The sequence below is a fragment of the Falco rusticolus genome, chromosome 5 (assembly GCF_015220075.1).
Source record: "Falco rusticolus isolate bFalRus1 chromosome 5, bFalRus1.pri, whole genome shotgun sequence".
Taxonomy (NCBI): Eukaryota; Metazoa; Chordata; class Aves; order Falconiformes; family Falconidae; genus Falco; species Falco rusticolus.
Genome location: NC_051191.1, coordinates 33,843,149 through 33,856,542, shown reverse-complemented (window position 1 = coordinate 33,856,542; position 13,394 = coordinate 33,843,149). Strand labels below are relative to the sequence as shown.

Here is a 13,394-nt window from a genome sequence, read left to right as displayed (position 1 = left end):
ACAAAAATGAAAACGTAACTTCTTAAATTCGTGCTGGTCCTTTCTAAAAGAATTTCTAACATGAATAGTTCTTTTTAATGTACTTAAGAGACTGTTTCTTCAAAATACCCTGTCCTTCTTAGAAACTTCTGAAATACTCCCTAGTGTGTTGTTGAACTTGATACAGATATAATGTGCAGTCCCCACCAGAAAGGTTTGACTCAGTCTTTCCACTGTCCTAATATGGTGTGTCCTAACATGATATTTCTGTGTAGTTTTACTGCTAACTGATTTTGTTTGTGGAACAAGTACAGGTCTTACCTTCAGTGAAATCTAATAATATTTAACTCTGGAGAAAGATGAAAAAAATTGCTCATATATTTTGGAGCACCACTTTTTTAAAAAAGAAAAAAAAAAGAAAAAAAAAAAAGAAAAAAAAAAGTGTGTTTGATTTCATTCCTCCAGAATGTTTATTAGCCTTTTAGTGTCCAGCATAATGACTTCACAAAAATAAATAACATAAACGAATTGATAGCTTCAAGGAGTATTTTAAGCTTTATAACTTTAATTTCATAAGGTTTTGCCCATTTTGTATGGAAATACATTCCTCCTTCTTCCTTCGTGGTGTTTTTTTGGTTCCATAAAATTAATCAAGCAGAGTTTTACTGAATAACAACAATAAAGAAAGCTGGAGCTTGCTCACTGTGTTTGAGTCTTGCAAGCTTGTTTGTTTTTCAGATTTTTAGGTGTAATTCTGCTCTCAGCTGTAGTACTGCACACACCCTGAGGATCTGGGGAACTATAGCCTTGGAAGTAACGTAGCTTATGAAAATACATGCCCCAAATTCTTGAGCAAGAACAGCACCTTGGTGCTATATCTTCCCTTCTTCTTGAAGATCCTTTATCTTTTGTTTTGTATGTTTTCTGTGGAATTTCAGTACAATTTGAAAATGTTTATTATAGTAAATGGGATGTGTTCATTGTGAAAGCTGCGTTCTCTCCTAAGCTTAAGCTGAGAAGAGGGCAGTTCAGATAGCTCCAATAAGTAGTATTACAGGAAATAACAAAGATCCTCCTGTTTCTTGAGAGTGTAATGTTGTCAGCTTCTCCTTTCTCTTTCCTTAGGATAAGGGGTCAGTTAGTGAGTATGTGAGGTGGGATGCCTCCCACTTTAAGCATCCCAAAGGTAGATTTGTAAATCTGAGCTTGTCACCTTGCAGTAGACTGACAGTTAATGGAGAGAAACGTGCACCTGACCTGTCAAAGCCACTTAACCACATAGGATAAGATAAATTACCCTCCTAATGTCAGGAGTATTGTGGCACCCCTAGTTCTTCCTTGCTGGCCTCTAAATCTTTATATTCTCTTCCCCTCATTAAACGGTTGACTTAATCCAATATTATGTCAAAGGAATAGATCTGGTTTGTATTCAGTGTTAATCAGTGTTGGATCACATGTGACTGTGGATACCTATTTTACTGTCATATAAAATAGTTATTGTTCTTTCCAGTTCTGGAAGAATCCATCAGTTTTGTCTCTTGAAACCTAATGTGTTTCTCATCACCCTTTGACCATGCCTGCACCATCGTCAGCTTGCCGTATTAAGGCGGCAGGTGCTTGGTTTGTGTGCTAGTTGCTCAGGAAACCTTTTTTGATGCTGACAATATGCCTTGCTGTCAATTAATACCTTGTCTTCTGTTCCATGGTTGAAGAGATAGTGGTGGCGTTCTGTGGGCATTTTCCTGACTTCCTTTTCAGGCGGGTCGTAGGCCTGGGGACAGAACAGTGCATGTCAAGACTTCACTCTGGTTACACATTAGCAAAGGCCAAAGATAAAGCTTAGCAGTAGTTCTTGCATATTCTTAGCAGCATTTCTTTGATGTTTATTGGAAGCTTTTTCTTAACTGGATTAATGAGAAAACATAAAGCAGTGTTGTTAAATAATTGTTCTTCTGCTCCAGTCCCGGATGGCCATGTTGGAGTGCTGTCCATTTCCCTTCACAGATGAGGGGGAGAGTGAGCTATACTCTCTTCAGATGGTTTTTTTTTTAGGCCAGAAAAGCCTGCCCCTGTAGACTTCAGAAATATAGGGAGCTGTGTCAGAAACAAGCAGCTGCAAAAAAAACACTCTTTCAGAATTGTCTGTGACCTAAGCGGCTTCCCTGCTGGAGATGACCTTCATGAGAGTTCTCACCTCTCAGGATTCCATTCACCAGGCCACAGCCAGGAACCTGGTGCAGATACATGATGTTATGAAGGTTGTTTTCCTGCTGTTAATCACATCTTCTTGGCTTGCTTCTTTCTAAGCTGTGAGTTCTGCTGACTGTAGGAAACCAAAGTCTGAGGGTAAGGGAAAAGGCAGTGCCAAGCTACTTTTCAACATATAAATCCAGATTCTCTCCCTTGACACAAATTTATCTTTAACAGCAGGTGCTTATGACTCCAAGGTTGGTTCCAGAAGTAAAATACTGAAGTAATCTAATGCTCACTCTAGATCACCTTCTCACCAACTTGAACAGAGAAATTAATTTTAAAAGTAAGTCTCAGTTAACGTTGAAGTTAAAGTATAGCCTTTGGAACCTGGAAAATCATATCGTTGTTTTATTTTTTTTCTAAAAAATTAAAAAAAACCCAACACACATACACATACAACACACACACCAACAAATCAAAGCCAAGCCTCTGCTTGTTCCTTAAGTTAATTCCTAGATGTGAAGTATTGTGACTCCGACAACAACATATTATCCATTCAGCTACCTGAAGCAACACCACCTCCCAGAATCACAGAATCACAGAATGGTTTGGGTTGGAAGGGACCTTAAAGATCATCTAGTTCCAACCCCCCTGCCATGGGCAGGGACAGACACCTTCCGCTGGACCAGGTTGCTCAAAACCCCATCCAACCTGGCCTTGAACATTTCTGTAAACTGAGAGTTATCTTGTAACTAGTCCTCTAGTTTATACTTTCCATACCATACAACGTCATGCTCATGGGGGGGGGGGGGGTGGCTAAGAGGGGCCGATCACTGCTCAGGGGCCGGCTGGGCATGGGTCAGCACGTGGTGAGCAATTGTGTTGTAAATCACTTGTTGTTTTTTCCTTTGGGTTTTATTACTCTCTCTCCCTCCCTCCTTTTCATTACAGTTGTCATTGTTGTTGATACTATTATAATGTTTTATTTTAATTATTAAATTGTGCTTATCTCAACCCACCAGTTTTACTTTTTTCCCCAATTCTCCTCCCCATCCTGCTGCGGGATGGCAGGGAGCGAGTGAGTGGCTCCGTGGTGCTTAGTTGCTGGCTGGGGTTAAACCACAGCAATAACAAACTAAACAGTGGAGTTCAACTGATCATCACTGTTCTTTTCCTTCTCCAGAGATTGTTTCATTTATTGTAACATTTGAAGTCTTCCAATATATATGAGCTAATTGGTTTCATGTTACACTTGTTTGTGTTACTTAAAGTCCTGTTCAGTGTAATGTCAGGGAAAGTCAAGGCATTTGAGGACCCTTTAAAATTCTGGGACTGGATGATAAGTAGGTGACAAAGGTAGAAGTTCTCATCTAGCCCAATTAATGTACTTCAAAATGTTTCAAATTTTCAGCAGCCAGATCCAGGGTTGTTGACCTTGTTTTGCTTGGGTATTTATAAACAGTCATATAGGATCTATTTAAATGAATTTAACTCCAGCCTTCATTATTACTCCTGATCACATTTGCTGATAGTTCAACACAGAGGCAAACAGGTATGTTAAGCAGCTCCCTTAGTTACTGCCTCTGACTACCAGCTAAGAGAGCGAGTATGAGATCGATAGATTGTATTACACTTGATTAATAGTAATATAGGTTTACTATTTTAATAAATGAGGCCTCATCTAAATTATTTCAGCAGATGCTATAGTAACCCTCTTCCACTGTCAGGCAAATGTTGATGATGGTTCACCAGCAATTGATTTAGATATGGCTTCCTACAGAATTTGTTGGATTTCCTTTGACGTAAATACTCTCTGAATGGGCCAGAGCAGCTGTGCCTTTTTTAGAAAAAATGGAAAGCTACAAATGTTTTAAGGTAGCCATCATTCATTCCATATGCTGCATGTCAGTCCATATGTTTTGTGACATATCACAGCCTTGATATCTGCTTTACATGGAGCTACACATTAAAGCTAACATTTGCATATGTTTGTACAAGAAGAATCAAAGCAGTTCTGGAGACTAAGCACACTTAAAGTCAATTCTGCCTTTGCAGTAAGTATCATATGTGCATCTGATCCTGTTGCATAGATAAGAGCAGTAAAGCAAGGTGTACAGTACATTCCAGGGAAGTGCCAGTGCTGCCTGGATGATAGAAAAACATGCCAAGAGCTGGGGAAGAAGTTGGAGAATACTCTTCAGCACATACAAAAGAGACACTGTGGATCTGAGTTCTCTGCAGTGTTTAGTGCAGGGGGTAGGTCTTGGTCTAGTATACATCTATCCTGTAGAAGTGGGTGATGTTATTCCACATCCCCACAAAATTTGCCTATGCTTCAATTATTTCTGGTACTTCTGAGTTATTATAGCAGCAATTGTTTAATCCTGTAAACTGCATTAACTCTATTCTTAGCTGAACCCAGAATAAACTGACAGGAAAACATGACTCTGGTTTCAAGGGAGTGAAAGAATTATTTTTAGATAATGGCTGTTAGCCCATTGTCTTTTCACTCCGTTGTCTTGGTCTGTTACTGGTCTCTGAAGTCCGCTTGGTATGGATGTATCCATGTTGCAGCTCAGGTGCCAGGGACTGCTGTCTAGTGACAGGGCAGGGGAACAGTCTGTGAAATTATTTTTGGGAACATTAATTAAACCAGGTGTGAATTACATGTCAAGAGAACACCTGACTTGGAGATTGAGGTTAAACAAGAGGAGGAGAGTGACATGAGTGGACCTTGCTGAGCAACTTAGCAACTGAGTATTGGAAAGGGGGCTGAGAGGTGCAATTATGGCTTCACGAATGTGTGTGTTGGTGGGGCACGGGGAAGTCTTCACTCAGCACCTACACCATTCTGTGGGGGCCCTATACTTCCCTACCTAGCATACACCTGTTCCCTGTGCTTTCCTCTCACCTACAGGCTGCTTTTTCTTTCCCACAGCTGCCTGGTCAGCCCTCCTCCCCACCTCCCTTACCCGTCCTCACACAATAAGCAGCTTTTTTTCCTCCTTATCCTTACCCCAGAACCCCATTACTTTTCTTTCTGAGGTTCTGGCAGGGCTAGTATGGAGAGCAAAAGACCCTGCTGCTACCTGGGCCAAGGTAGCAGCAATGAGCCACCCTGAGAGGCTGGAGGTGCTGCTTTAAACAACCTATCCTTTTCCAACACTGACAAAGAATATATGAATGAATGGCAAGAGCCAACTTTTCTAGCTAGAAAAGACAATGCCGATGCCTCATCAGCATAAACAAAATAGTCTGCTGCCTTAGGCTACTGACTGCTTTGCCTGCTTTTTTGACCTGACTGCACCATTGCTTCTCAGACACGATCCTGCTTTTTGGGCTCATCCAATTGCTCTTGGCCAGGATCGTTGTCTAGAGCTCTGGTCTTTGTTGGTGTATGCTCTGTCCGCTTGGCAGAACACACTGCCAGGGTGAACTTTTGAATTCAAAGTGCAGATTATGCTTTCAAGTCTTTTGGTCTTCATTTCATGTACACTAAAGTCCCTTTGCTTGATAAAATTTAGAGAAGTCTTGGGGATCAATGTTGTCTTAGCTCAGCTCCTTCCTATTTAGTTAGAAATGTGGCTTTCTCTACCCAGAAATCAAGCAATAAATGACAGGAAGGACCATACTATGACTAAGACAGTGCACGGGGACTAGAGAAACTTGGGATGCTGTTTCTACTATAGACTTCCTGGGTGATCTTGGTAAAATCACTTAAACTGTGTCTGTTTTCTCTCTGTAGAATGGAGATAAGAGAATAGGTGAGGGGTTATGAGAATTTCAGAGTCTTTTACTATGAATAGCTTTATAGGGAATTGCTTTTGTAGAAACACTATCCAATTCTGTATATATTCTGGAAAACAAAATTCAGATTATATATGTATTTTCAAGATCAGGCTTCTGTGCTTTCCATATGAAGTTTCTAGCTTTTAAACACATATTTCACTTGGCTGACTGATATGCAAATTATAAACATTATAACAGGAAAAAAGATATGAAAAAGTATTGTGCATAATAATAACCAAACTGAATTTTGAATTTGCTCAAACATGCTGTCATAGATAACGTTGCCTATTGAGAACTTAAGAAATAGAAAGGCTGTTTCATTCTGCTCTTCCCAACAAAATCATCAAGAAAGAAAACAGGTAACACTTTAAATAATTGAGTCATCTGAAACTGACATCTGTTAGCCCCTGAAATACATTCAAATTTCTTTAGTTAATTTAGGTGTGTGAATTACATACTTCTCAAAAATCAAGGTTTCATGATGATGAAAAACATTACATACCTAACTTACTGCTTAATTTTCAGCAGTGAGATTATTCCTTTTCATCTTGCACTGCTTTGTTTTTATATATATATATATATATATATATTTATATGGGGAAGAAGAGGAAAGAAGAGATACTGAACTCCAATTTGAAGGCATTTTTGTTGCATTTTTACAAATGGGGTTTTAAGTGTGGGTGGTTTTTTTTTCTGTTTTAAACAAAGGTAATTAATACAAATTAATATTAGCCTTTACTTATGTGGCAACTCTAAAAACTGTGCAAGATAACTTAAGCCATATGATACTCTGAATAATTACATTGAATTTGAACTATTCTTTGTAGGATGCTTCAAATGCTCTTGTGTCGAGTTGAATGTCACTTGAAGAGTCCTCAAATATTTTGCTTGTAAGAAAACATAACAATAATAATCAGGCTTCACTTAAAACCATCATACTCACTGAATCCTTTGATTTGTAGAGGTTGAATGCTGATTAAATTTAGTACTTAAAATGAGCTTGTAAGCCAAAAGTTGCTGTTGTATTTATCAAAGGGTAGGTGTGCATTCCTGTCCTATTTACGTGGAAGTCCATAGCTGGTACAAATCATAATGCCTCCATTAAGTCACTTTGGATGTCTTAGAAAAGCAGAGTCCTTATCTGGTCCTAAGGCAGCCCAGCCCTGGGAGTGGAAGATGAGGTAGATCATTCATTGATACTGGAGATCACAGGGCCTTTTTTACAGGTTGCCCGTTAGTTTTCTATGAGAAAACATTCTATTTCCAGCTTCCCTTGTTGAACATGGATGGCAGTCATCATAAGTTTTTAATCTTTGACTTCCCAGTCATGCAGGAGTTGAAGGTGAAATCTGTGACTACAGAGTTGGTTTCCCTGTTGCGTGGGTCACCTTGCTTGAAGCCTTTTTTACCTGTCAGGGTTCAACATACCTGTTTTTACTCAGCTGCCAAAGAACTGCTCCTAAAGCAGTGTAGGAAAGAATATCCTGAATACATCAGTAGAGACACCAGTCCTTAGTCGGTCCAGAATAAATGAATAGGGTTAGAAAAAGCCAAATACATTTAAATTGGAACCAAGTTTCTCTGTGAATTATTCTAATCCACACACTTGACTTTAAAGGTAAAAGAATGAATAAGAATCCTAAACTGTCCCTTTACGGGTTAATGAGTATAATCTAATTATTCTTATATTGCACATGCATAGAAATAGAACTGAAGTTGATCAGTTGCACATCTATGTTCTGAAGAGCTGTGTTTTCCTCCTTCAAAACTACCCAGACAAAAAGCTAGTTATGTTTTACTTATTTCATAGGAAACAGATGATGCAGAGTGAGTTTTAAACCAGCAGCAACTAAATCACCTCATTTCCATTGTTTCAACAATGAAGACCAGTTTGCTGCCAGCTTGGATTTTCTAATTTTGATTTAAACACATGACTTATAATGACTTTGTTGAGTGGTGGGACTAAGGGATTTATGGTGCCCTTGTATGTGGGACTCTCATCAGTGTATGGCAACCCTGTCGTTTTTGTGACAGAGTCTGTTTGACTGGTGCTGGATTTATGATAGAAATAATTCAGAACACAGTAATAATTTTCCCTTGGCAATTACACTACCATTTGGTACTTTGTCCCTAAGGGGAAAATGAATGTGCTGGGATCTGTCCATAAGTTCAGCGGCTCAGTGTAAAGAACAAATCAAGGTCAGAATGCAGCTGAATACACACTGATGTTTCATAATATAATCTAGATTTCCTGCTTTCATCTGACGTATTAAAAAACCTCATGTAATTTAGAGATTTGTTTTGATTGCTATGAGATTTTTAGTGGGAATTCTCTGTGAGGGATATTTCATTACCACGTTCAGTATGTTCTTTTTCTGTTCTTTGCCTCTTTTCTTTGTAGCAATGACCACCCTAGCAATTTCTTCAGTGTAAACAGGATAGTACCTTGCTAAAGGTTGGTGCTTATGGTATTACATAATGTCATAAGACACTTTATATCTATATCTATATCTATTTGTCTTTTGAAAGGTCATTTTCCACCTTTGCCCTTGTCATAAAAATGGGATATCACCTTTTTACCACAGTTTGTCAGCAGCCTCTTTAAGCATGAAAAATCTGCTGGACCAGAACGTTTGTCTGGTGGTAATTTGTCCGATAACTAAAGGGGATCACTTTGCTACTCTGTGTTCCTGTTCTCCCGTTCTCCACTTTGGTTCAGCCGGCAGTTGTGAAATAAAAAATGTGGATGATAGGACAAACCTCGTGTGGTACAGTGTTTCTAACACATGCTAGAGTTCTCATGTGTAACAGTGGCTACAGAATGATTGATATGCTGATAAACGGATGAGTAAGGGCAACTATATAAAAAGTGATAAAACAACAAAGCATCTCAAATGTGATCTTTTAGGTTAAATTTTGCTTTTGTAGTCATAGTTTTTTTAATGACTCAGTATGGAGAAGGCTGGCTTAGAGATGGCTTGTAGAGGCTCTTTTTTAAGTCTGGGCTCCTATCCGTGTGACCAGTGATGTCAATCAAAACTCTCTAATCTAGAATACAATAAAGAGGGATGCCTGCTTTTTGTGGTTTATACTGAAGCTAAATAAACAGCAGTTCATTTTAGGACATGAAATGGATCTGTTGGTACCCTTCTGTGAATATTTACATTGCAAAAGACCTGAGTTATAATATTCTTATTATCATGCCTCTGAGAAGAGAAGCACCGAAATTCTAGTGCTCCTAGGATATCCATCACTAGAGGCCTAATTAAACAAAATTAGACAAAGTTCTGTCAGGAATGGCATTGGTATTAATCTGCTTTGGGTAGGGGAGAGAGTAGATGAGTTCTTAAGGTGGCTTCCAGCCTTTTCATTCTAGATGCTATAGGTGAAGTTTTATAAACTTTTCAACCTGCACTTGAGAAGTGCTTAACCTGAACATTGATATTCGTCCAGCCAATGTTTATGAATCAACACTGTTTGATTTGACTATTTTATCTGTTAAGATACTTGCCAAGACTATCCCAGATTCCTCTGCAGAATTTTTATTGATTGTAGATAGGTGCTTGTTAAGATTCTTGGGTGGCTACTGGAGACATACCTGGAGAAACAGTGTGACTGTTTCAGACCAGAATAAGATTGGACATCGCAGTATTTCTGCAGTGTTGGTGTTTTTTACCTGGTTTCAGTATAACCCATAATCAGGTATTGCCCAAGTGGCACAAAATATTTCCATTTTCCTCCAAGATGGCTAACCTGGAAATAACCTTATCTCTTAGCCCTGGCTCCCATGCATTTGGACTTTGGCAGGCAATATCTGATAGTAATTTTTCTGGACTTTAAGGATAGCAGTATGATCGATGGCTAAAAAGACACATGAAAAATAAGGATTTCTGTCACTGACCTTCTAAGTCGCATTGTTGGAAGAGAGTGATAAATCAAGCTGGATGTGTAGATTATGTACTTATACTCTGTAGTGCCTTTGAGTAAATATTTCAAGAAGATTACATGACAGGGAAATTATTTTACATTTTTCCATTTGATGGGAAAGTTGCTACTATTACTTTTCTTATTATTGTAATGATAATTGTTAAACATTTCTGTTTAACATTTCTATGGGTCTGTGTTTTTCCACCAGAGTTCACAGAGATACTCAGAACAGACTCATTCTGTGTTCTGCCTTCTTTCCTCATCTTGGTTGTTGTCCTGCTCCATAAATGACACAAGTGATTTCAATTAGTTGTCAGCCACCTGATGGTGTATGTATTTTACACAAAAAGATAAAACAATGAATGTACTTATCACTACCTCTTGACAGAAACTATTTAATGGCAAATAGTCTGGAAGTGCAGTGTATTTTGAATAAGAGGTTCATAAACACGGCTTAGTGGCTGAGGGGAAAGAACAGGGCTATCGTGGTTTTCTCTAGGCCTCACAATAAAGTAGTGTAGAATATAAAGAACATCCTTCCAAGGCAAAGTTCCTGAAGCACTTCTGTTTTCACCAGGGAAGTACTCCTATCTTAACTGCCACTTGTAAGAGGATTTTAGGTATATATGTCTGTCACAGAGGTCCAGCCTCGCCAGTGTACTTGAAGCACATCTGCCCAGCATGTACTGACAGAGTTTAACATTGATCATAGCAGCCATAAACCACTTTCCCTCAAAATCATGATCTGAAATGATGAATTTTTTGTCATTTATATAGTAATGTCATCCACAAAGACCTCCCCTCATCCCTGTTCGTGCTTTTGGGACTGATTCTGTTGATGATACTGTGGATAAGCTCTTCAAGGGTCATACCCAGAAAGAGAAGGAAGTTCAGGAATAAACAGGAAAAACTCAGACTGCCACAATCTGGTTTTGTGAGGAGGAGTATACCCTCAGGGAAACAATAGGAAAAGTGGGAAACAGGAGAGAGGCAGGCAGAATTGAATGTGCTGATAAATTTAGAAGTCAGAAGCAGTGAATGATGAGAGTAAAAGCTTATGATGTGAACAGGATGATTGCCATCAGTTAAGAATCATGATTTTGAAACTTAATAGGAAGGCCGAGAGAATAGGAATAAGAGATAGATCTCTCTGAGTTCACTTCTTATGTTTCTTTATGGAGAAGTTAAGTTTAAAAAGAAATAATCTGTTTATTTTGCAGTGATGATTTCCCTTTTGCACTTAGCATACAGAGATTTAATTTCGGAAGCATGATCCTCAATGTCCATTAGTGCAGCTGTAATAAACATTCATCTGTTTATTCCTGAAGCAGCATGTTTCCTAGAGCTAATCCTCTTGTTCCTTACTCCACACTTTCTCATGTCAATCAAGTTATCAGTAACAATAATCACAAATCCCATTAAGAACTAATTACATATGTGCAACTTCAAGCTAGTTTACCTCTTTGCTAACATTATCTCAAAGATTTTTAACTGCAGTCAATCCAGCTTGCTTCTGGCTCCATTAATTATGGTTGCACATCTTTACAAAGTATTAAGACCTACAACTCATCTTAATGATATTCTGCTGCTTCAGAAATAAGAAAGACCTATAAAATGGAGTAACTTGCTCTTCAGATGCGTTGAACTCTGTCTGCCACCCACTCTAAGAGCTCCACCATTCTCATTTCATATCTGCTCAGTTCCTGAGTGACACAGTGAGCTCACCAAGAGATCTTGGTTTTCTTGCTCGAGTATATGCTGTAACTGGAATTAAGAACAGAATCTTGCTGACAAAATGTGGACAAAGATGACAGACAGACTGGAGAGTGTATCGTCATAAGGACGTGGCACAGATCCTTTTGAAAGCTGTTACATGAACTCCTTTCTTGAGAACACAAAGGGAACAGGGTGTAACTCTTCCAGTAGAGAGTGTGAAAAACAATGGCTTGTGTGGATGTGATAGGAAACTATGGTTTTGCACCATACCAAAAAGAACAATCTATTTCAAATATTTCAGCAAAGTATTTTTATATGCTGTTACAACTGAGAAAAAAATTTATATCAACATATACGTACTGGTTCATTTCCATAATAATCTGTGTAATTTTCTTTGTTTGTTATATGCATGTATCCCTTCCCCAGACAGTGATGGAAATTAAGGGGAACATTTGCAACCAACAAGGAGAAAAACTAGTCTATGAAGATATATCATACTGTAGCCTATGTTAAATTGAAGCTTGTGGAATCCTCTAACTTTAAGTGTTTAATGAAAACAGAATCATTATCTCTGTTCTAGGCAGGTAGAGACCTCCTCTGGGATTTAAACACATGCATCAAGAGAAGACTAGACCTGTGTGTTTCTGGGAAGTTTGTGCCTACAGTGTTACACTTTGTTTCTCTAGTCTGGATAGTTAAGAAAAGATGCTGTTCTGAAAAAGAAAATGAGAGCAAATCCTAAAGCTTGATGTTTCCTGTACTCAGTTTTAAAAAGCAGCTTTCAAATACTTGTGTCTGTATTGCACCCGTAAAGCTATTAATTTAAAAAGCTTTCCTGAACTGTGCCCCTCCCCGCGCTCCGCCCCCCCCCCCAACACACACACACTTTTTCCCTTGCAGGAAGAGGTCTTTTATGATGGAAAAAGAATGGGACAAAGTTCTAGCTGATTGATTTATAAACACCTGAAAAAACCATAGTTCATGTGGAAAGTGCTGGAACATCCTTAACCAAAGTGATGTCACTGGATTAGTCATTCCAAAGTGGCTTAATGTGGATAGAAGACAAGGCAGCTCTAAGGGAGAGGAATAAGAGTGGGGAGGATAACTGTGGAATTAAAGATGCTTCTTCACCACTAGTTCTTTCCAGTTGCCCATGGCCAGTAGAAGTGTTCTCTGAAGCAAAATGCCTTGGGTTGTTGATTTCATGCAGACAGCTTTCAATCTTGCAAAGCAACACCTTCCTTTTGTTTTTTGCTTAAAGTCAATTACTTCATTGTTCATGTCTTTTATAGCCACTGGAATCCATATAAAGTAGGCATAGCTTGTCTAGTTTTCTTTCATGTGTGTGCATCCTTCCTTCATCCAGTAAGTATGCTTGCACATGTCGGGAGAAACTGTGAGTTGCTGATTTTTTATAAGGTTCACTTTTATGTCATTATAGTGTGATGAGTTTATCATGTTTTTCGGTCTTCTAGTTTCGTTTGGAAAAAAAAAGTCATTTTTGCCTTGTCATGTATCTTCTGCAAAACCAATTTAATACTAACTTCTTTTATTGTACAGAGCTGGTTATTTGCCTCAGAATATTCCTTTGGAGATTATCAGATACCTTTCAGAGGAGAAGGATTTTCTGCCTTGGCATGCTGCCAGCCGAGCTCTTTATCCTCTAGATAAATTGCTGGACCGCACAGAGAACTACAACATCTTCAATGTAAGAGATACCGTCTTCCTCTGTTTTTTTCACACAGCCTGCTTCGTTTTTTCCCTTTCTTTCTTTCTCTCACTCTCCTTCC

At 38.7% G+C, this 13,394-nt stretch overlaps 1 protein-coding gene across 1 annotated transcript in view; it reads left to right on the top strand.

Annotated features, from left to right (window-relative positions):
- The window catches only part of TRHDE (thyrotropin releasing hormone degrading enzyme), a 211,542-nt gene that overhangs the window by 168,250 nt on the left and 29,898 nt on the right, over positions 1 to 13,394 (top strand). The window contains exon 13 of the mRNA XM_037390250.1: positions 13,165 to 13,312. Coding sequence (XP_037246147.1) covers positions 13,165 to 13,312 — 148 coding nt within the window. The remainder of the gene's footprint in view (positions 1 to 13,164; positions 13,313 to 13,394) is intronic.